Genomic DNA, 23,923 nt, shown 5'->3' with positions numbered 1-23,923 from the left:
TGTGTGTGTGTGTGTGTGTGTGTGCGCGCGTGTACGCGCGTGTTGTGCAAGTGAACCTCATATTGCGACTGGTGTGTTTTTGCCATACAGCAGGTTGGCGGCCACTGCTGGGTCTCCCGCACGCGCAATCTCTCGCATTAATTGAGAAGCTGGCCGAGCGAACTTTGAACCCCGCAGGTCATTACCGCATTGTGCAGCGGGCCAGAAAGGGCGAGGGGACATTTGGAAGGTGGGGGTCGTCGTGCACAAGATTCATTTCGTTCCTTGTTGTTGTACTATTTGGAAAAATAAAAGTATGTGAAAGGACTTATGGAGTAAGTGGGGGTTTTTTTTTTCTGTATTAATGCCACGTAGAAAAACGTTTAAGAATCTCTAAAAAATTGCATTGTGTGTACGTGCGATAAGGTCCAACATCTGCAGTCTGCTTACGTTGTTTTTTGCTATTGTTTTTTTGTTCTTATAAAAACTTTTGAATCTTGAATAATCCGTGCAACGATTGCTAAGGTGGAGCACAAATAGCACCACCTCACAGAGCCTATCGATGTTTCAAGTATTGGTTACGGGAAGGGTCAACGCGCAAAGCTTCACGTCACAAAATCTGTTTTGGGTGAGTCTCCCGACAACATTTAACGACGTAATTGGCAAACGTGCTTTTTTTTTAATTGTCATTAATTTTGCACATTTCCATTTTCAAACCGTACGAGCGCAGCAACTTTCGGTTCGCCACAATTGCAAGTGAACGTGAATTTCTAAACGCTCCGTGCATTTTAATGGATTTGAATCCACAAATTAAGTTTTAAATGTTTGCTACATGGTAGTGCACCAAAATTTCAACAACAACGAAATGTTGAATTAATGCAATTGAATGAACCTAATATTAATGCGAACTGAATTCTACATATTTAATAGTTGCGAGCTTGACATTTTAAATGAATGGTCACGTCCAAATATGATTGCTTAATTGGGATAATAACCAATTATAAAAACACGACAAAAATTGGTGAAGTAGATTTTCATCTATTTAAATCTTTTATGCAAATTTAGAAAAACATGTAACACTTGAACACGGGGGAAAGTTATATTAAAATATATATATTAAAACATGGAAGATTATTATTTACTCTTGAGTTGTATGGCAAAATATCTAAGTATTAATTGAGCCTTCATTTGCGGGTGCTTTTGCGTATTGGCCTTTAAAAGTTCTGTTGCACATAAAACAACTACGGCTCAATGTTGATAATATTCTCACCCTAAATAATACTATTATTATAAATGCGATTTTGTTTTTTAGGAATTGATGATCCAGGTTGAAAAATAAAATACGATAACCAGCCACTTTATTAGGTACAGCTGCAAATTGTCGAATTGGGTCCAATCTATAAACTGAACCTTAAAACGTAATAAAGCTCAATTGTGTGTCATTTAATTACCAATAAGTATATGTTACTATGCACTCCATTCAAATGAGCGTTTGTAAAGGCACATTTGTTGACGGTGGGATGACGCAGCTGAAGGCTCCAATGAGTGGATTCTTTATAGTTCTCTTTTTTGCAGCAAACGAGCAAAAATGTCGTTGTTAATAATGCTAATGAAAACGTGCACACACACGCACGCACGCGTTTATTAACGCTCTATAACTGGACTCCACTATGAGCACCATTCACAACTTTAGTGAGACAAACGCACAACTGCTGCCCCCCTCCCAAAAAAAATCTCATTTGTCAATTAAGTAGTTGTACTTAATGAGCATTCGTATTTGTAACAAGGCAGAACTCGTATTGGAAGGTGCGGGTGTACGTAAAGAGTGTCTAATGACTGTATATTTTTCTACTTCTCTTTTTGTTATTGAACGCACGTTGTTTACATGAATACCCCCCCCCCCCCACAACACACAAAGACCGAGTTACACTACAAAGCTGAGCAAAAATGACACTACACTGAGAGTCCCATGCACTCACACTTCAATAAATAAATAAATAAATAAACATCTTTTAAGGCTTAACATACAATCAGACACAACCACTGCATTTTGCCAACCGGGAGCGAGGCCGCAGCCCCAGCGGATAGAGGTCTCCACGACCACCAGCAGCACCAGCAGTACCAGCAGCGCGGCCGCACTCCTCCTCTCCTCTGCCCGGAAGAGAGTGCCGCCTGGCCGGCCTGTTTGTATGGTACGGGTCTGCCTCCTCCTTTTAATTGATTTTCTCATAATTAACTCAGTGTGTCCATTGATTTCCCCTCCACGCGCGCTGTGTTATTGTAGACACCAGCAGCACTGCTACTACAACTCGGAGGCAATATCGACCACGCATGCCGCGCTCATCACGCGAGAAGAGGATGCGCAGCGTGCAAAATCGCGCACCTGCACAATCACGTGCATGGCAGGTAATATGCAGGGGCTTGGTTGGAGGGAGGGGGGGGGTACACAGGTGCGCGCGGGGAGCACATATGAAAAAGTGGGATTTGTAACGATTATCGAGTCAATGTAACACACACGCATAAAAACACGCACGGGCTCCCCACGGGTCCCGCGTGGAAGAAGAGCACTGCAACGGTGCATTGACATAAGAGGAGACATTCCATGCACGCCCCCATGCGCCCATTTTTGGCACTTTTTAAATGATAATAATGATAAAAGAACACTACCTGTGCTTCAATCGGCGTACGTCTCCATCCACGCCACGCGAGCCAGCTTTTCTGGACAACAGTGGGGATGGAGAGGATGATGGGGTACATGGGGAGGCAACAGAGATGTGTGTGTGTGTGTGGGGGGGGGGGGGGGGGGGTGCAGCTTGGATAGGGGGCTCAGCAATAAAGCGAGGGGGTGTAGTCAGAGAGGGGGGGGGGAAAGTGGTAACTCCCCATCCTTTTATAACCCCCCTCCCTCCTCTTCTTTCTCCATCCCTCATCCTCAACGTGGATGGCGCCCAGCGGTTGCTATGGCGACCCAGTGGCTGTGGTGCTGAGGAGGCCAAAGAGAAAGGAAAGAAAAAAGGTAGGTGGACAGTGGGATGGAGGGGTTGGGGGGACTTTGTACACATGACAAAACTTATTTAACTTTCACCTGTTTGTGACGTCACACACTCAGCGTGGATCTTCCAGCTTCCTGCCACGTGAGTTCCAGTTCCAGGCCTTCCGTTGTAGCCGATATGGGTGGTTGCCCTGTTGGCGCCCCCTGTAGCAGACAAGTGGAATTACTCACGAAAGAGACCAGAATATAAAGGAAGAGGCGGGAAGTGGGCGCCCACCATATAACAAATATCGTTGGTTCTTTTATATATTTTTTTACAGTTATTGTTTGCCCACCACAGTATATCTTAATGTTTCATACAGAATCGATTAAGCATCTACAAAAAACGGGTTAGGGTTAGTTTGTTTTTTTGCGGGGGAAAAAAAAACATCCGCCATCTTGCATTGTTAAAAAAAGGCACCCCAAATCTCCAAATCCATCCAAAACCTAAAGCGGTTTTCTTACCAACATCTGTTTTTGACAAACATCCTCAGGGAAGTGGAATAATGAAGTCGTTTGAGGTTGTCCTACTGCACGCTCTTCCACTAAATTACCTAGCTCCGTACAAGGTGACATTTTTCAATGGAGCGCGTCAATAAGCAGCAGCGGCGGTACGGACGCCAACGACGAGAAGCACCAAACCCGACCCGCGGGTTATACAGGGTCCGGCAAAATGATCTGACACATTTGTAGGTTTAATAAAATGCAAATAAACTAAAGAAACCTTTTTTTTTTCCCGAAAAGTATATATGATGCTGTTTTGTTTTGTTTCGTTTCGTTTTCGAATAATGTTCTTTTGTTTCGTTTCAGTTGCTATCATAAATTGGACCGGTGAGCATCGCGCCTTCATTGTGGAAACGTTGATCAAGAACGAATCTGTAACTGCAACACAACGAGCGTTTCGTTTGCGCTTCTGACATGGTAGACATGATCCCGTACCTGCTTGAAACACGATCTTGTTATATTGTTGTTTTCGTGTTTCGTCTGAATTTAGTAACCCATATGGGTTACTAACTTCAGAGCCAGTGGATCAGCATTGAAACGAAAATCAACCGGCCGACCTCGCACCGCCAGAACTCCAGAAAATGTGGCAGCGGTAAGACCAAAACAACATTATTCGAAAACGAAACAAAAATGACATGAAACGAAACAAAATGGCATTATTTGTACTTTTCGAAAATAAAGAATACACTTTTTTGTTTCTTTAATTTAATTGCATTTTATTATACCTACAAATGTGTCCAGATCATTTTGCCGGACCCTGTACAAACAATAACGCCGGTCCCGGTGGGTCCTGTCGTGTCTATCGGCTTTAGATGACACTTCAATAGCGCGCTGATTTGGGAGACGCCGCGAGATGGCCACGTCTCCATCCAATCAAAGAGGTGAGAGGAACGCGGGTCCGCGTGTCATTTGCACACAGCAGAACACCTCTGATGGTGTTTGAGGACAATGAAGCCAAGTGTGCGTATATGTTTCACGTAATGCACTGTTTTTCCCTGTACAATTTGACAATTGCGCCAGCTCCTTGACCGGGCTCGTCGAGCGGCTATACAGCCAGCCAGAGTGGCTCAGCTACTTTCAAGCGCATTGACATACATTTACAATATCACTTAATTGAAAGAGAAGCGGCATGTAAAACAGGCAAAAATGCAGACATCACAGAGAGGCAGAGCAAGACACTAGTCATGTATTCGATAAATGAGTTTTTCTTTGTCAAAGCAATCACAAAATAGTCTTCACAGTCCCACCGTTCAGTGGTTCTTGTCCCAGTTGGTTGATACAGAATCCGCTGCAGGAACAGCTTGCTTCATTTGTTGCCACCAACCAGGCTTTTGTGCAGGAGGGGTGAAAAGGTGAAGGGGCAATAAAAAAAAAAAAAGCAGTAGTCAAAGAACAGACCTCAGAGGTAGTCCGCGTCCATCCAGTCAAATGTAAATCTCTTCAGGGCTTAACATCCTACTCAAGATTGTGGAGACAAGTTACGAGTTTCATGTTTCACGTTGATTAGTCACACTTTACCGCCACATTCGTCTACTTGATGAAAACTCACAATCTCTTTCCTGAAGAGTGTTTCTGGCACCTTCAAACCAAAATGGCCGACTGCCTGCGCTTTCACGTGACTGGTTTTCATTCTCCTCAAGATTGTGGGGACAAGTTATGAGTTTCATGTTTCACGTTGATTAGTCACACTTTACCACCCACATTCGTCTACTTGATTAAAACTCACCTTCTCATTCCTGAAGTGTTTCTGGCACCTTCAAACCAAAATAGCCAACTGCCTGCGCTTTAGCGCTACTGGTTTTCATTCAGCTTGTCGCTTAAGAATCAGAGGCTCGAGTGGCAGTGCTAATACTTTCTTTGTCTTGACAGACCTCTGTGCTCCAGCCCCAAGATTGTTGAGTATGATAGAGGTGATACTTTTTAGGCTTTCCACCCCCATTAACCTATTGATTAGTTTATGTACTGAAATAGCTTATTGACAACACATGCTTTTGAGTGTTGACCCTATAGCAGCGCTTCTCAAATAGGGGGGCGCGGCGCGATACCAAGGGGGTCACGTGTGACACCAGGGAACATGCTTTTCTTTTGGCTGTACTAGATTAAAGGGTAATTAGACATCCACTGCAGTAGGTGGGAGTGTCGGTATCACTGGAAGAGTGTGCGCAAGGAGTAGTCGCGCTAGCGCGCACGGAACATATGCACAACACAGCACAGAGCAGGCGATAAAAAGTGCAGTGGGACACCATGGAAAAATATTGAACAGGGTTGAAAAGAACGGCGGAGAGAGACGGAGATAAGAAAATTGAGTCACACGAAAGCTAAGACAAGGAACTATGACGAAGCGTACTTTAGCGCTCGGCTTCAGTGTGACTACGATGGGAGATGAGGAAAGACTGGTGTGTTTACTGTGCCTTACAATGTTGGCAGCGGACAGTATGAAGCCAAATAAATGAAGGCGGCACTTATGAAGTCATTGCACCCCAATCACGCTGATAAGATGCTTGAGGTTTTTCAGCGAAAACGGGCTGAATATTGCCAACAATCATCCTACTTTGTGAATGCTACTTCAGTCAATCAGCAAGCACTGTACGCATCATATAAAGCAGCGTACCACATTGTTCAGTGCAGAAAAAAACACACCATTGCAGAAGAGCTGCAGCCGTGGATATGGTCTCCATTAGGGATGGGCGATACCAATGATTTTGGATTCGATCCGATACCAAGTATTTCCTGCCCAAAAATACCCGATATCGATCCGATATCGATACCGGAAGTGTAATTTCCCGCCAAAAAAACCAATTTAAATGCAGTGGCATGCTGCATCAATATTTTGTGCCTTACATGTGACTATTGACCTGCACATTTGTATACTACAGCAGGTGTTTCACTGCAAAGGATACTTGCTCTTGGAGAGTCATCTATTGAATTTTGTAGAAAAAAGTATTACGTCATGTACATGAATTATTAACCTTTTTAGAAAAACATTAATGGAAGATGCATATTAATAGTATAACTTTAATTAAAAGGAGCTATTCTTTACTTTTTTCTCTCTCTCTCTGTTGTTGGGAAAAAGTTTTGTCTTTTAGTATATTGTAAAAAGAGACATGGTACCAACAGAGATGCAGGGCTTAATCGTCATGAGCAGCAAAACTATCAATTTGTAAAGCCACTGGATACTTACATTTAATATTGTAATACTTTAGTGTTGTTTATAGGAAGTGGAGTTACAAATAAAACGTATGGCGTTTGACCACAAATTGAAAAGGGGAAAACTTTATTTATAAATGACTGACTAAAGCGCAGTAATTATTGCTTCAAATAGCACATCAACCACAAATGCTTACGATTTTTGGTTAGCACCTGATACCTGGATATGTCTTGCCTTTCTGAAACGCTGCTTCTAAGGTACTTTGGTAGCTTAGCCTCGGTGTGGCTGCAGGGTTTTCCGTCGCTGCCTTAGTGTCTGCGGCACGTTTCAACTGCAGCTCTTCATGAACCGTGGGGTGAATTTTACTTAAATGTTTTGTTAAGTTTGTGGTGTTGCCACAATATTTAATCGTTTTGTGACATATTTCACATCTTGCCTCGTTGTTATTAACTAAAATATAATACCTCCAAACCAGACTTCTCTTACGTTCGGACTGGGCCGCCGCCGTGGCCATGCTTGTTTGTGTTTGGATTGGAACGGGAGGCGGAGGAGGAGGGCTTGGCTTGTGAGAAAAGGGGGCGGGAGCAGAGCAGCGCAGGACACGCCGGTGCAGCAGGCGGAAGGAAAAGTAGTGCTAGCATGAGTGCAAGTCGTCAAATTGGAGCAGAAAAAAATGAGGAAAAATATAATTAAATAATTGTAAGTATCGATATTTTAGCTAGGGAGATCGATACTCAAAAATGAGCAGCCTGGATCGATATATCGATATTTTGGTATCGATCCGCCCATCCCTAGTCTCCATCATGCTGCCACATTTTGATTTAAAAAACAGCACAAATTGTTTTATTAACATTTGTTTTGTAGGTTAAAATGTTTTATATATTGTGCTCCTGAGTTAATGTTGCTGATTACTTTGAATTGAATATTATTATTGCTGTTATTTAATTTAATATATGTATGTTTATTATTTTATTATATTTTTCAGCATAAAATGGCAGTTGGTCAAGAAGGTTTCTAGTTTGAATACCGTATTTTCCGCACTATTAGGCACACTTAAAAACGTAAAATTTACTCAAAAAAACACAATGCGCCTTATAATGCAGAGCGCCTTATATATGGATCAATGGATAAATTTGTTGATCCATACTGGTTGTACACAGCGCTCTGCCAAAATGTTTCAGTACGTTTTAGTACGACTAGTAAATTACAAGGTCGCATCGCTTCCCAGCATTACATTAACCGTGGTCAGGGGGTGTCACTGTATAGCTGTTGTACCCGCGAGGCTATTTCATTTCAAAATAGGCTGTTCCGTTAATGTTTTCGAGTACTTTTACGGATCAATATCAAACGGAATGATAAATAAGCAGCACCAATGTGTTAAATCAGTCTTTAGTCGGTTCGTTTGAGAAACGTGATTGTTTACAGGGGGCTGCCACGACACTTTGCTGAGCCTCATGGGAGTGTGCGAGCTGAGGCTCATGGGAGTTTGCGGGTGGCTAATGCTATAATGATAGCTGCTATACGCATGAGGCTATTTCATTTCTAAATAGGCTGCTCCGTTAATGTTTTGAGTAAATTTACGGATCGATATGGAAGGGAAACATAAGTAAGCAGTACCAATGTGTTAGATCGAACTTTAGTCAATTCTGATCATTTTATAGGAGATAGTTTGAGAAACGGCGATTGTTTACAGGGGGCTGCCACGACACTTTGCTGAGGCTCATGGGAGTCTGTGAGCTGAGGCTCATGGGAGTTTGCGAGCTGAGGCTCATGGGAGTTTGCGGGTGGCTAATGCTAGAATGATAGCTGCTATACGCACGAGGCTATTTCATTTCAAAATAGGCTGCTCCATTAATGTTTCGAGTAAATTTACGGATCGATATGGAAGGAAAACATAAGTAAGCAGTACCAATGTGTTAGATCAAACTTTAGTCAGTTCCGATCATTTTATAGGAGATCGTTTGAGAAACGCGATTGTTTACAAAGGGCTCATTGGTTATTGGCTAGTGGATGCATACCGCAACCCTAGTCAACCTCAGTTTGTTGCAGTATAGCTTCTATTTTATGCGCCTTTTAATCCGGTGCGCCCTATATATGAAATAATTTCTCAAATAAAAAATTCAATGAGGGTGCGCTTTATAATCCAGTGCGCCTTATGGTGCGGAAAATACGGTAATTATAATTTATTTTCTATTTTAAGGAAAAGTGATGCACTTTGAATCTGTTCTGTTACAGACTAAAAAAAACAATGTTATTAATAAAGTTGTTCTTTAGTGTAAATTGATCTTTCTTTTTATTTATTTTTTGTTTTCTTTAATGTTAACAACATGGAGGGGCGCGAAATGTTTTCTTCTCCCTAGGGGGGCATCACAGAAAATAATTGAGAAGCACTGCCCTATAGTCACAAATAAACCTGTTTGCGCTTTTTTGTGCTCACCAATGGTATCCAGGAAATATGCTGAAGTGATACATTTGGACCGAGAGGTAAGCCCGGGAAGTAACCAAGTTCCACATGCATCTATCTTCACTTTAAACAATTAAAATCACGATTGGGGGTCAATTACTGGCAGACTTTTGCTATGCGTGGCAGGACTCAGTCCCTATGACCAGATTACATATTGTATAGTAGGGTGGTGCCTCGAGAAACGAATGGCTAAACTTGTATCTCAAGGCCACCACTGCATATGTATATTTTAAGCAATTAAAAAAAAACTCAAAACAGATTAAGGGTAACCACACCATTATTAATTTTATTAGTCTTCACTCATATTATTTTAGTATTGTTCAACAGCATGAATTGTTGACAAGCCTTATTTTCTTTAAACACAAATTCTTCAGGAAATCTTTTTTTTTTTTTAAAGCATAATTACATTGACAAAAAAACAAAGAAACAAACAACCTTTTGTCTGGGCCTACAGAGTCCAGCCCTTTAGCCCAGGCTGGTCTTGTCGTTCTAGTGGTTTCCGTACGAAAGCGTTATTGATCGGGGCCTTCGAGTGAAGTCCCAGCATTAGTTCCAGCAGGGTGACCAGACAGCGTTCTGTCAAAGACACTCTCGCGGGGATGATCGTGGCTCAGATGTGCGCTCTTTGGATTTTGATCTCCCCGACATCACTCATATCGAGCGACACACTGTCGTGTCTTGTACCCGTTTGACTTGCCGAGCACTGGAAGCTCTCATGCGCGCGCACACACATCTGAAATTATCATCCGGGCTGCTGCGATGACTTGTCGGCCGAAGCCGGAAGCTAATCGACCATGTCATCTGCTGACCACTGACCACAGCCATCGCAAGTTGCGGGGTTATCTTCTTAGGACAATCCGGGATTCCCCTATCTTATCTTAAGAGGACGCGTTTTGCTGTCACCAAAGTTAAGACGCAAAGATGAGTTTTTCTTGTCTGGCTTTTCCACTTAAAAAATATTACAGCAAGGTGACAAAATTGTATCCGTGCGGAAAATGTGGCCAGCATTCAAACTCGAGCACCGCAGCAAAGAAGAGATTGTGTATGATAAACTAAGGGTGAGATTCTGAAGCAAAACAAAAAAACTCTTTCAACTCATCTTGGTTTCCCAGTCCCCAAAAATTACCGTAAGACAAACTTTACCCACAGGGAGACTGTGGGCAACAGGAATAATAAGGTGGGTGTTAACACTGTACTGGCCAGAGTTCCACTTTAGAACTGTGACATCTTCATCCAAGAAGAAACTGGGCAGCAGAAAATGGAGCCTGTAGTTCTCATAGTTTAGGGCTCAAAGTATATTTTGCAAACTGATTCAATTTTGAAAGAACAAATTTTGCAGCAGTCTCCAAAGTTTTGTCACACACCTCAAAATAATAAAAAACTTGCTGCTGCAGGTTTCCCCCTCGTTAAGCATTTTGAATGGATCCCTTTTGTGAACGCTCAACTGGCCTTGATTCCATTGCGACTCGGGTTAAGCAGGGCTTACCAGTGTCCCTTTGTTGGTTCCGCTCTGCCTCGTCCTAACTTTTCGCTTTCTGCTGTCCTACACAGTAGCACCTGGATGTGAATTCAAATGCAAATCAAAAGCATTTGTGGTCTCAACTCAAAAAACAAGGTTCAAGGCTTACTGTCAGTGGCGCTTGCTGCCATCTAGCAGCTGCTAGAGGTATCACACGAAAGCAAAAGCCTGCCATCTTTATGCACGTTAATGTGGTATAATAAAAAGTCCACCTACATCCCTCGGCGATCGTCTTTGTCCACCACCGGTGGCGCCTCGCCGTCCCTCAGTAGCCGGCGGCCTTCCTCGTAGTCATCCTGGTCTACGCTGATGAGCAGCCGCACGCCCTCGGAGCCCGCCGCCTCCCTCAGCGAGTCGGTGATGAAGACCCCCTTGAGGGCCTCCAGCAGCGCCCCGCTTAGGTAGTCCACCCAGAAGGCTTCCAGGTTGTCAAGGTCGGTGAACTTGATGTCGCACACAACGGCGCCCAGGTCGCGGGCGCGTAGCAGCGAGTCAGCCTGCCGGAACAGCTCGAACTGGCGCTCCAGAGGTTGCCGCTTGTCCGAAGACACGCCATTGCGCAGCGCTGCCTCGTGCTCCAGGTACTCGGCCCGCACCCTCAGGCGGATGTCTGAGTGGAGCGTGGTCATGGTGAGGGAGGACAAATCCGGTGGTGTGGAAGGAAGGCAATGGAAACAAGGGGGAAGAGAAACAGGCACAGGAATCAGACACATCATACTGGCAACGTAGGCTGCCATTTTGCACGGCACAGTACCGGCTTGGCTCTGCTCAGCTTTACACAAATCTTTGCACAAGCGTCGAGAAAACATGCTGTATCCAATGCGCTGCGTCAATCCACAGCAAAATTATTAAATTTGGCTAAAATTAACTAAGATAGTCAATACATTTTGAAAATAAAAAATTATATTTTATCTTTAAAGTAACTTAGAAGTTTAGCAAAAATGTTCTTTGCTGTAGTCTGAGTCAAATAATTTCATGCAAAAGCTTTTGTGGTTTCTTTCAAATGGTTTTCTTTCACTTTTACTTTATGACCGTTCAAAAGAAACCCAAAAAAACAAAACAAAAAACATTGTCTTACGACACAACGACGACCAATCTGCTGTACCAGTGAGTGACCGGTAGAGCCTTACGTACGGAACCAAGGCAGTCTGCGAGAAATTTTCCCTGGTTTTGAAAGTGGATTTGCGTCAACATGGAGAGCAGAGCCAAGTTTGGCTCGATCGCACGCGGTGGGGAAAACTGAAGCCTTCATTGATCAATCACACAGCAGCACCAAATCACAGAAAAGTGACTGAATCCAAGAGCAGTTTCTCCAAAATAAGGAGCTTGCAACCGAGTAAGCAGAGCACCAACTGGACCGGAACGTACACGTGGTCATTCTCGATTGAGCTTTTGCTAAAAGCGGTACAAAGGTTGCCAAGTGCCAGAAAAAAAAAAAAAAGGCGCAGTCAGGTGGAGCAAAGTGGCTGTTTTAGCCAACCGGCAACGATAAATAAATACTGCTGCCACGGAACCGGTTGACTTGGACACGGTGCCAGCTGCACACTCAGCAAAACGCCTGGTAGACTTAGCAGCGTGCAGCTCAGGAATTGTCTTGCTTTCTTTCTTTCTAGGTTCCAGCTCAAGTGTAAAATCTGCTCGGAAGAGGATTGGCGGTCATGCAACAGCGCAGCGAGGAAGATCAGAGGATACATACTGTACTGAGCACGAGCGCCGCCGACAGACAGAGCGTCCCCCCCGTGTCACTATTCCAGAAGTGCGCAGTGGAAAGCGGCTGCTTGGTGACTTTGGCTGCAACAGAAACTCATCTCGCCCCCTCCAAAGCGCGCTTTAGTGTGGAACAACACTGGTGGAAACTCTTCCACCAGAAACAACACATCCTCCATACTTAGTATAGGGGAAAAACAGGACAATTTAGGGCTGCGACTAAAAATGACTCGAGAGGTCTGTCAAGGAATCGATGAATCGGCTTAAAAAAAAAAAAACGCTCAGAAACGAGACATGATTTCAGAAAATGCACACGCGTCAATTGATTAAGTTTCAGGTAAGGATTCGGTCCGTAACGTGTCAGAAACAGCAGCAAAAACTGTTGAGCCTTGTTTTCCAAAGCAAAGCAGACGCAAATCTCTTTACTGAATTAATGAAGGACAATTAATCTGCTTTCACGATGTCTGACAATATCAATTGGTGAGAAGCGGAAACAAATTTTTTCACAAATAGATTTCTAAACACTGTTTTCAGATTAATCTTGCGTTTGCGCAACAGAAATTAAGCAAACAGGCCCGTTTCTCCATCTCGGGGGGGGGGGGGGGGGGGGGGGGCATTTTGTGTTCTACTGCCACTAGCTGTCGATTGAAAAAGACATCTCGAGGCTGCCAAACGCGGCTCACCCGTTTTCAGATTCGCAAGCTGAGCCACCATTGGTCGTCACCGCAATGTCATTTTTGCTCGACGGCGAGTGACAAAATGGCTGCCTGAGATGGATTTGAAAAATGGCCATTTTGTCTGCCTTATTCAACTTCCACAAATGCAATTAGATTTTGGAATAACAGGTTTAGACCAGCGGTGCTGCAGTTCTGACTTGACTTGCCTTTGAACAATGTATGATTTAGTTCGTTTGACAATCCTGACTTGAGTTGCCTCTAAACAATGTACGATTCTAAAAATAGTTTGTTTGACAATCAATGAATGGCTGAACGTTCAAATGGAGGACAAAGGTCCGTTTGAAGAGTTGGAACGCCATCATGGAGTCTGGTTAATCATTCTGCCGCTAATGAGTGTTCAAGTCAACAAGGAGCTCCCCTCATCTGCGTGGGCCCGCGCGAGGCTCCAGAGGGGCAACGTTTGCAAAATGCCATCATCTGAAAGGCAAATGTCAAATTCGGGCATCGATTCTCGCATCGCTTAACATTTGTGCAAAAGAGCAAAGCGCTTTAACGAGGGCTGTAATTACACCGATGGAAAAACAATTTGGCGCGCTCACAGTGAATCCATCGGAACGAGTGCAAGACGGTCAATCAAACGTCTGACGCAAATTCTATCGCTATCAGGATCCATTCGATGATGATTCGCATTGGATTTGCTTCTTGCATGAGTAGCAAGAAAAGCTAAACAAATGCTACCCTGAAGATCTAAAATTATACAACATGAAGGGTCACAGGTCAAATGGAGAGAAGAAAGTGCTTTACCGTACAGAAGGACGTGAGCAGCGCTTTTAGGAAAGGCGTCAAGACCTGTGTGAAATGTTGTTAGGACAAGAAGAGTGCACCCATCGCAATTAGAATACAAAAATAAACATTTGACTTTGTCCAGAGCTTGACCGTGGAAAAAACAACAACAACAAAGTTGAAGTATTCGTTTACAAGGAGTTGCTTGGCCCGGCACCGTCAACTTAATCGCTCCTCATTTTTGCTCGGCGAACAAACAAGAGAGCCGTGAGGCAAAAAGCAAAGAACTCCCTGCGCTGCGCTTCGCACACTTTTGCGCATTACAAGTTCTCCCTCTGATCGTGCGTGACGGCACGCTTTTGTCGGTCTGTTTACAACTGCAAAGACAGAAAGGAGAGAAAGAGAGAGACAAGTGGGTTGAACATGTGCTGACCGGCCGCTTCACTAGCATAACAAACCCAAGCAGTCGCCGCCGAGGGTGGAACTTCGGGGCGGCTGACATTAAACGCGACTTTGCTTGAGGTTACCCAAACCAAACTTTTACCGTCTGTCGCTGTCACATCAAGTCCATTTGAGCACAATTTAGCGTGGCAAACACAAACAACTGGCGTGGGGAATTCTGGACAGAGACTTTCTGCGTCAAGACATGACGCGAAAATGGCACAAAGGTTAACAACATTTGTGTGGCACGTCCAATTTACAATTCCCACTTTAATTGGCCATTCAAAAGTCAAGCCCCTTTGAACGCAGTTGCCGACCAAAACAGCAGCACGGAAACCTTCAAATATCGAGTTGTTGGATTGTCTCGTATTTCCGCGAACTATTTCCAACAAATACCTGATGATATACAGGACTGTCTCAGAAAATTAGAATATTGCGATAAAGTTCTTTATTTTTTGTCATGCAATTAAAAAAACAAAAATGTCATACATTCTGGATCCATTGCAAATCAACTGAAATATTGCAAGCCTTTTATTATTTTAATATTGCATACAGCTTAAGAAAACTCAAATATCCTATCTCAAAATATTAGAATATCATGAAAAAGTATACTAGTAGGGTATCCAACTAATCACTTGAATCGTCTAATAAACTCGAAACACCTGCAAGGGTTTCCTGAGCCTTGAAAAACACTCAGCTTGGTTCAGTAAAGTAAATGACAAGGATGGGGAAGACTGCTGATCTGACTGCTGTCCAGAGGACCATCATTGACACTCTCCATCAGGAGGGTAAGACACAAAAAGAGCAAGCTGTTCACAGAGTGCAGTTTCAAAGCACATCCACAAAAAGTCTGTTGGAAGGGGGAAATGTGGCAGGAAACGCTGCACACCCAAGAGAGATGACCGCAGCCTTGTGAAGAAGAGTCGCTTCCAGAATTTGGGGGAACTTCAAAGACTGAAGCTGGAGTCCAGGTATCAAATGCCACTGTTCACAGACGTGTCCGGGAAATGGGCTACAATGCCGTATTCCCATAGTCAAGCCACTTCTGAAGCGTCTGACTTGGGCTATGGAAAAGAAGCACTAGACAGTTGCAGAGTGGTCCAAAGTCCTCTTTTCAGACGAAAGCAAGTTTTGAATTTCATTTGGAAGTCAAGGCGCCAGAGTCTGGAGAAAGGCTGGACAGGAGCAAAATCCAAGTTGCTTGAAATCCAGTGTGAAGTCCCCACAGTCAGCGATGGTTTCGGGAGCCATGTCAGCTGCTGGTGTTGGTCCACTGTGTTTCATCAAGTCCAGAGTAAATGCAGATTTTAGAGCACTACATGCTTCCGTCTGCTGAAAAGCTCTATGGAGATGATGATTTCATTTTCCAGCATGATCTGGTACCTGCCCACAGTGCCAAAACCACCAGTAAATGGTGTACTGACTATGGCATTACTGTCCTCATTTGGCCTGCCAATCCCCCTGGCCTGAACCCCATTAGAGAATTTGTGGGGTATTGTGAAGAAGAAGCTGAAAGACACCAGACCCAACAATGCAAATGAGCTAAAGGCCGCTATTGAAGCATCCTGGGCATCCATAACACCTCAGCAATGCCACAGGCTGATTGCCTCCATGCCACGCCGCATTGGTTGCAGTAATCCGTGCAAAAGGATTCCCAACCAAGTACTGAGTGCATAAATGGACATTTTCAAATGTTTGATTTTGTTTTGCTGTTTGAAATCTTTTTTTTACTTGGTCTGAGGAAATATTCTAATATTTGGAGATAGGATATTTGAGTTTTCTTAAGCTGTATGCCATAATCAGTAATATTAAAATAATAAAAGGCTTGCAATATTTCAGTTGATTTGTAATTAATCCAGAATGTATGACATTTTTGTTTTTTTAATTGCATTACAGAAAATAAAGAACTTTATCACAATATTCTAATTTTCTGAGACAGTCCTGTATTTCTACATTTCAAATCTCAAAATAGTCTTGATCCGCTAGCGTCGGTTTCAAAGGAAAAACCTACTCGACGAATGGAATTACGTTTGCTTGGCTTTTCACAATTACTTGGAGAATGTGTTGCAAAGCAAGAGAGACGGCCGGGTTGGGCAGTGAGCAGCGACAGCATTTCGGGGTACACGGACACCCACCGCTTGAGTTGCACCTCTTTTACCTTTCAGGCATGGGCCCAGACTGTTGTGCTTTTTTGTTTTTGTTTTGCTCTTCAGTCTGCCTGCCTGAGTCCGTCATCCTATTGAGGCACAATCATGAGTCAACCTGCTGGAATCAAATGCGCAGTCAGGACAGCAGCAAAAACATGTTCACAGTCACATCACTCGCGCCCTGGGAAAAAAAACTCATCCGGCTTCTGTCATCAATCGAGGCGGGAAACGGTGACCATTGTTTCGAGTCTGCGAGGTGAGCGGCAAGTTCAATTGTGGCAATAGAGCAGCTTTGCACAACACAATGTTGCTTCTTTACTTTTCTTTTTGCGGCCGCGTGTGTGCAAACGAAGAGGATGAAAATCAAAGTTTGAAGTTGCATTTCGGTGTCATGGATTTCTGCTCTGACTTAATTGAAAACATCTACAGCGGTACGGGGAGTTGCCGAGAGGCTCAAACAAGTTCTGCGCTGATCGCGCCGGCCCTTGTTTGCTCGTACTCCCGTTATTGGGTGGACGACAGATGTTGACGTTGGCCACTTGTTGGGGTAGGACTCCATCCCAAGCCTTTCCAAAAGAAACAAAAAGGATGCGACTAGCGCTTCAGAGTTGAGAGGCGGCCCCAACGCGGTGGAAAAGCAAAGGAGTGGGAAATGAAATGCAGGGAGACGGAGCCAAACTAGGGATGGGCGTTTGCTTTTCTATACGACACAGTGAATGTTCTGAACTCCTGAATATTCTTAAAAGACAAATTAGTCTGGCCGTCCCCAATCCCGACACGATTTGTCCCATGCAGAACAGATGAGCAATGGGACTCAACGACAAGCTAAGCGAACATGACATTCAAGTTTCAACTTGCCTTGAATTGCACGCCACCACAACATTCAAATGAGGGATGCGTTTGAATCATGGCGTGCGTCCGACCTTGAGCGTGCTTTGGACGGCGGCGAGGCCAAACATAAAGCGTTTGAAAGCACTCACAATTGCGGATCGGCTTCCTGACGTACAAGTGCGCCCTTTCAAATACAAGGTCTTAGAGCGCAAACGTTTGATGTACTTCATCACGGCCACAGCAAAGCACAGTTTAGGGGCGCGCCATGGAGAAGGCAAAAAAAAAGTTTCAAAGCAAATGTGCGAGATTGGAGCAAAATAATGACAATCGACTATTAGAGATGGAGCATGCGGCTCTTACCGCATGACGCTTTTTGAGGCGGCGGCGGCAGTGGCAGTCGCTGGCACGGCCTGCCGGTCTTCTTGGGCTTGGCACTCCAGCCGTGCCCTCTCTTTCTTCTTCTCTGCCTCGGCACGGAGGCTCCACTCGCCATGGGGTCAGAATCTACCACGGAACGTGCAAAATGAGTTAGCCCCTGGATTTAACTAGCAAGTTGCATTTCGATGCTACGGAAGAAGATTAGGGCTGTAAAGAAGAAAAAAAAAAAAAGAGGGGGCGACAGGGTTCTGAGTTTTTTTCTCACTTCAAAGTGAGAATTCTGACTATTTTCAGAATTCTCTCTCTAAAGCAGTCCTTCTCAAATAGTGGGGCGCGCCCACCTGGGGGGGCACGGTGCGTTGCCAAGGGGGGGCGCGTATGACACCAGGGAACATGCTTTTCTTGTGGTTGTACTAGATTAAAGGGTAATTAGACATCCACTGCAGTAGGTGGGAGTGGCGGTATCACTGGAAGAGTGTGCGCAAGGAGTATTCGCTCTACAGTATAGAGTGCACGGAACATACGCATACACAGCACAGAGGAGGCGATAAAAAGTGCAGTGGGACACCATGGAAAAATATTTAACAGGGCTGAAAAGAACGGCGGAGAGAGACGGAGATAAGAGAATTGAGAGTCACACGAAATCTAAGACAAGGAAATATGACGAAGCGTACGTAGCGCTCGGCTTCAGTGTGACTACGATGGAAGACGAGGAAAGACCAGTGTGTTTACTGTGCCTTACAATGTTGGCAGCGGACAGTACGAAGCCAAATAAATGAAGGCGGCACTTATGAAGTCATTGCACCCCAATCACGCTGATAAGATGCTTGAGGTTTTTCAGCGAAAACGGGCTGAATATTGCCAACAATACTTCAGTCAATCAGCAAGTACTGTAAGCATCATATAAAGCAGCGAACTAAATTGCTCAGTGCATAAAAACCCACACCATTGCAGAAGCGCTGATACTACCTGCAGCCGTGGATATGGTCTCCATCATGCTGCCTAATTTTGATTAAAAAAAAACAGCAAAATTTGTTTTATTATTTGTTTTGTAGGTTAAAATGATTTATATATTGTGCTCCTGAGTTAATGTTGCTGATTACTTTGAATTGAATATTATTTATTGCTGTTATTTAATTTAATATTATGTATGTTTATTATTTTATTTTTTTCAGTATAAAATGGCAGTTGGTCAAGAATGTTTATAGTTTAAATAATTTATTTTTTAATTCCAGGCAAAGTGATGCACATTGAATCTGTTCTGTTACAGACTAATAAACAATGTTTTTAATAAAGTTATTCTTTATTGTAAGTTGATTGTAAGTTAATTTATTTTTTGTTTCCTTTAATGTTAATAAGGGTACAAGCATGGGGGGGGCGCGAAATGTTTTCTTCTCCCGAGGGGGGCATCACAGAAAATGATTGAGAAGCACTACTCTAAAGTGAGAATTCCCACTTTAACGTGTCAGAATTCTGACTTTATTCTCAGAATTCTGAGAAAAATAAGTCAGAATCCTGTCACCCTCCTTCTTTTTTTCTTCACCGGCCCTAATCATCCTCCGTACGATGCTGTTTGGTCCACTTTGATTTATTGAAATCTGACTGTTGCGCAAAGCTCTCTTAAAGTTCTACAACTCCACCCCCCTGCGTTAAACCTGACTTTGCTGCACACAATGAAAAGATATCGGCATCGTTGCTCTTCATTTAGCCACAAACTGCGAACGTAGCAGTAGTGTAGTAACAGTTTACGATGATGAACGTAACTGAGAAAAAAGCAGGTCGACGAGGTTCCTGTAACGCTAATTAAAGCTTTGGGGGCGCGTGTCGTACCTGTTCTCACGTGCTGTGTGGAGGGAGGAAGAGACATTTCTGCTTGTCTGTAGGAAGGCGACCTATGGCCAGAAGTGCACAGCAACTGTCTGGGTTCCACCCTGCATCGCTTGTCAGTTCTCTCTGGAGAGACTGGAAGGTCAGAAAAATACGTGGTGGTTATTCATCAAAAGGGGCAAACACAGACTGACACATTTAATAAACAGTTTCATGGTTAATGAAAACAACAGAAAAGGTAGGACTGCACAATTTTGAAAACTTGGAATTGCGCCCCCCACCCCCTCACAATATTGCAATTACAATTCCACTTTGCATGGATTTATTTAACAAACACGAGCAATACACTGAAATATTAATTTTTTTCTTTTTTAACCCTTTTTGAGGTGGTGCCATTGGTCTTGGGGACTCACCAGTTCTTCTCCTCTTGTGGGACACAAGATAGAGCAAGTCATGTCGGGTGAGGACTCTGAGAAGCTGCAGAAGCGGCTCCAGGTTGCCTTCGCTCATATACCCTCGCCTCTCCAGTTCCAGCAATAATTCCAGGCCATTCCTGGGCTTGAAGCAAGCCACCGCAGGCCACGGGGAGACCCGCGACTGCATGCGCTTCCAGGCCGCCAGGAGCTCGGGACTCGGGGCCTCGCCAGGGCCGAGCGGGTCGTCTTCGTCAGGCTTCACCGTCCAGCCAGTGGGGTCCAAGGGGTGAACGGAAGCGCAGGTTTCACTCAATAGGAAGGAGAGCACGTCGATGTCGGTTTCTGTCAGCTGAGAGCCGACAACTTTGAAGACCTCGTGGAGGGACAGCAACCCGTAAAAGTTGAGACATTCTGTTTCATCCCAGTCGAGTGAATGCCTCAGCGCGGAGCTGGCCATGGTGAAGTCACCCGGACCCTGCGTTGAGACAATGAAGGGGAATACATATAGACGTTAGATAAGCTCATTTTCCATTTAATTCCATCAATAACAATAAAGACATTACCCACTGAATTTCATTTTGAAAAATCAATTTTAGACAGAAAGGTCTACTCGAGTGCAGCAAGGACATATTTACATACGACAATTGATCATTTGAAGAGTTTATGATGTTTAGGTCGATAGATTTTATTTAATCACGCTTTAAGCAGGTGTCTTACTAAGCTAGCGACACTAACAAGCCAACTGTGTTCCAACGATAGAAACAGCCACTTAAAACGCCTACCTCTTATTATTTTTATTACAATAAATTTGTCTTTCCAAAGTATGTCCTCTGTGTGAGAAGGAGAGTTGGTCGTTCGCCAGTCGGGGGTGTTGACAAATATGAGTCACTGCGAGGGGAAATACAAACATTACAACGAGTCATTAAATGACGGACTCTTACTTAATACTACTCTTTGAATAACTAATAACTCGACATTTATCGAGTATAACCCTCAGTAACTGTATTGTGCTTACACGGCATGAGCTTGAGTTAGCGCAGCATAATTATGGTGATCGCTACGTCACGCTAATTAAAGTACCTTTACAAGAATAGGCTATAGTCAAGAATTAACGCTTTCTTGTCCCATGAAGCAACATACATTAAACTGTCAGGGCGTTGAAAAGACGATATTTAGACAAGCAACGGAGCAATACTCACCTCCCTGCTTACACCGTGCCAACTTCCTTACAGCGAAAAAGAGGCCAATCATAGGTTAGAGACGTCGCATTTTATCGCTGATTCAGTGTCAGATTTGTAATCGTCATCTGCGCTCAAAGCGGCAATGATGGCTGATCCCGAGTCGGTTCATGAAATGTGTCGTACACGTTGAATCTGATCTGGTGTCAGATTTATTCAGTCTCGTCACATTTAAAGCAGAGGAAACGACTCATAGGCTGATCTCAAATCGGTGCCTTAAGATGAGGACGTCGCTTCTTATTTGTTCTTGGTGTCAGTTTATTTTCAGTCTCCGCGCAGTCAAGTGGAAGACTTCGGGGCAATTTTGTACCGTTTACATGTTAGAGCGCCTTTCTTTATGTAACCTAAACAAATTTATGAGTACATTAATATAATTTGTTTTCAACAACAACAACGACGACGACAACAACAACAACAACAAAAAACAACAACAAGCAGACGTTGATTCGTAAAGCCTATCAACAAAACAACGCTAAGAAACTGGCCAATCACATCCCCCAAAACAACGCAATAGCTGACCGCAAGTCAGTAATCAGAATTACACAGCTGCCGGGGCTATTTAATCTATTTGGCTGGTTTGGCGTCAGTTTATTTCACCGTATCGTCGTCGTCATCATCATCATCATCATCATTATCATTATAGTGGAGAGGATTTAAAACACTGCTAGCTGATCTCAGATCCGCTATGACGAGGCTGTGTTGTACGGTTTGCCAACTCATTCGTTGGGAGAAACAAGATACGTCACTTCCGTCAACACCCGGAGGTATCACGGACAATTCGATTGCGTGAGAGACTCTTTTTTTTGTTACAATTACTCATCCAAAGTACTCTTATTTATGTTTGTTAGGGTGAAACCCAAGCGAAATGGACGTGTGTCGTTATGTTGTTTAACTATCGACGTATTTGAAACAAAGACGAAGAAGCGATTGGTAGCAGATTAGCTACTCGATTTGTCGTTGGCTGTTTTTAAAGTGATCGAATCGTGTTGTATATGTAAAATGCCCTTCGTGTCGTGATATGCAAAACATTTGTTTTGTGACGTGTCGGAGTCGCCTATCATGCAGCTGACAAATATTTTCCGGTCCACTGACAACACACTCTTTCCACTGTTGGCTAACTTCCACCACAATAATAACCTAGTGCTAAATGTGAAAAATGGAACATAACAATCTTTGCAATGTCACGTTTTTATTAAGCAGGCCACGACTAACATTCCCAAGGGTGAGAACTGCGAGGTGGACATGGAGAGCAAAGCTGGAGATGTTTTTAGTGCTGAGGATGCTCATCCGACGGGCACGGCTGGTGCAGCTGGGATCCTTGCCAAGTAAGACGTTTGTTACTATTACTAATACTCCACAGAACAATAAGTCAATTTTTCTCAATGACCCCCGCCCCCCCCCCCCCCCCCCACACACACACATACAGGCTGGGCCTCCCAAAAGGCTTTTCAGTCAGCATAGCCAAAGAGTGGCTGGACCGGCGGCGGGTGTCCATCCGACCATGGGCCAGCTTTGCAGACCAACGCAAGTTCTCGAAGCCGCGCAACTTTGCCGAGATGTGCCAGCGTGTGGTAAAGAACGTGGACACGTACAATAGCAACTATACCTTCATCTTCCTTGGACTCATCCTTTACTGCATGTAAGTGCGGTCGCCGAGGTGTGTTCCATGGCCGGCTTTATTTCTGTTGTATACTGCGGTGATGATGGCTATCCGGATTGTTTCCATCTTCAGAATCAGCTCTCCCATGTTACTGATAGCGTTGGCTGTTTTCATCGGTGCCTTTTACATCATCCACCTTAAATCGCTGGAGTCCAAACTGGTGATCCTCGGTACGTACTTGGGCCAACTGACACATGGCGAGGCTCCGCATTTTCTTTGCCTTTATCTTTAATCTGCACTATTGCTTTTTTTCTTTCAGGCAAGGAGCTGACTGTCCCGCACCAGATGTGTCTGGCCGGAGGCATCTCCTTACCCGTCTTCTGGTTGGCTGGAGCCGGAGCTGCCGTCTTTTGGGTTCTGGGTGAGTCCATTATATCTCAGATCTTTCCAGTGGTGAACTCGCTGCCCATTATTCCTTGACCAATGAACTGCCGTGACAATACCAAAGTTTAGATTATGTCCGAACAAGTGAAATTCACAACCTATAAATACCTTATTTAATTCTAGATTGAAACGTTCTTTAAACGCAGTTTATCGTGTCCAACACAATAGTGTGCCGCCATCCAGTGGTCAGAAGTAGAATTACATCCACAATGCATGGAACGCAAACGTAAGATAATTCTTTTCCCCCTCTTAGGAGCAACCTTGTTCGTGATCGGCAGTCATGCCGCATTCCGAGAGCTGGAAAGCTCCAACATGGAGGAGCTGCTCATGGAGCCCGTGTGATATACGCCGCCTTGGTTACAACGTCTTGCTGATACACGCGTATGACCATAATCATCGGTTTAGGCTACATGATCATGAAATGCCAAATTTGACTTCTTTCCTGTATTGAAACAACTCTGAACCGAACAAAAGTGCTATTTAAAAGCTTCTGAACACCTTCAGTCTTCTATTGATTCTGTTTTATACATCTATAAATTCAGTTGAGCTTGTTTCATTCATGCTGATGTATTTTGACAATTAATATACTCTATTAATTGGGTCATATTTGAGGTTTGTGTTATAAATAAAAGTCTGACCATATAAGCAGAAAAAAAAACGTATTTTTTTAAGTGGATCATTGGCTGGTCTCAACTACTGAATGTATAAACGAGGAATTTTAGCCGAACTTGGATCTCCGCAGAACAGACCGAGCGATCACATTTCCAACCATTCCGTTTCTGTTTGTTG

At 43.8% G+C, this 23,923-nt stretch overlaps 2 protein-coding genes across 7 annotated transcripts; one reads left to right on the top strand and one right to left on the bottom strand.

The window, feature by feature from the left end:
• Positions 1 to 9,385: 9,385 nt before the first annotated feature.
• dedd1 (death effector domain-containing 1) lies at positions 9,386 to 21,179 on the bottom strand. 6 transcript variants are annotated; one of them, XM_037272901.1, is made up of 7 exons: positions 21,052 to 21,145; positions 20,682 to 20,740; positions 20,570 to 20,629; positions 19,850 to 20,327; positions 19,440 to 19,571; positions 17,592 to 17,735; positions 9,386 to 11,255 (listed from the first exon to the last, which is right to left on the bottom strand). In XM_037272901.1, the coding sequence occupies exons 1-7, from the start codon at positions 21,101 to 21,103 to the stop codon at positions 10,858 to 10,860; spliced, it is 1,323 nt and encodes a 440-aa protein (XP_037128796.1). In that variant the 5' UTR covers positions 21,104 to 21,145; the 3' UTR covers positions 9,386 to 10,857. The 6 variants fall into 6 exon arrangements, with proteins under 6 accessions (XP_037128796.1, XP_037128797.1, XP_037128798.1 ...); XM_037272902.1 differs by having other exon boundaries at positions 20,588 to 20,629; positions 21,052 to 21,144; XM_037272903.1 differs by lacking the exon at positions 20,570 to 20,629 and having other exon boundaries at positions 20,635 to 20,740; positions 21,052 to 21,079.
• Positions 21,180 to 21,719: 540 nt separating this feature from the next.
• Positions 21,720 to 23,792, top strand: rabac1 (Rab acceptor 1 (prenylated)). The gene is made up of 6 exons (XM_037272907.1): positions 21,720 to 21,876; positions 22,291 to 22,415; positions 22,517 to 22,729; positions 22,823 to 22,920; positions 23,010 to 23,111; positions 23,388 to 23,792. Exons 2-6 carry the CDS (start codon positions 22,333 to 22,335, stop codon positions 23,474 to 23,476), a joined length of 585 nt encoding a protein of 194 aa, XP_037128802.1. The 5' UTR covers positions 21,720 to 21,876; positions 22,291 to 22,332; the 3' UTR covers positions 23,477 to 23,792.
• The last annotated feature ends 131 nt before the right edge of the window (positions 23,793 to 23,923 follow it).

This window comes from Syngnathus acus, chromosome 16, assembly GCF_901709675.1.
Source record: "Syngnathus acus chromosome 16, fSynAcu1.2, whole genome shotgun sequence".
Classification (NCBI taxonomy): domain Eukaryota; kingdom Metazoa; phylum Chordata; class Actinopteri; order Syngnathiformes; family Syngnathidae; genus Syngnathus; species Syngnathus acus.
Note: the sequence above shows the minus strand (reverse complement) of the source record. Positions and strands in the feature narration are given on the sequence as shown.

Excerpts from the sequence above, each read along its gene's own strand:
- dedd1 (XM_037272901.1), bottom strand. The coding sequence starts at position 21,103 with ATGATTGGCCTCTTTTTCGCTGTAAGGAAGTTGGCACGGTGTAAGCAG. Across the intron at positions 20,328-20,569 it reads TTGTTAGTGTCGCTAGCTTA|GGTCCGGGTGACTTCACCAT; the intron begins GTAAGACACCTG and ends GTCTCAACGCAG. Across the intron at positions 19,572-19,849 it reads CCACAAGAGGAGAAGAACTG|TCTCTCCAGAGAGAACTGAC; the intron begins GTGAGTCCCCAA and ends CTGACCTTCCAG.
- rabac1 (XM_037272907.1), top strand. The coding sequence starts at position 22,333 with ATGGAGAGCAAAGCTGGAGATGTTTTTAGTGCTGAGGATGCTCATCCG. Across the intron at positions 22,416-22,516 it reads GCAGCTGGGATCCTTGCCAA|GCTGGGCCTCCCAAAAGGCT; the intron begins GTAAGACGTTTG and ends ACACACATACAG. Across the intron at positions 22,730-22,822 it reads GGACTCATCCTTTACTGCAT|AATCAGCTCTCCCATGTTAC; the intron begins GTAAGTGCGGTC and ends TTCCATCTTCAG.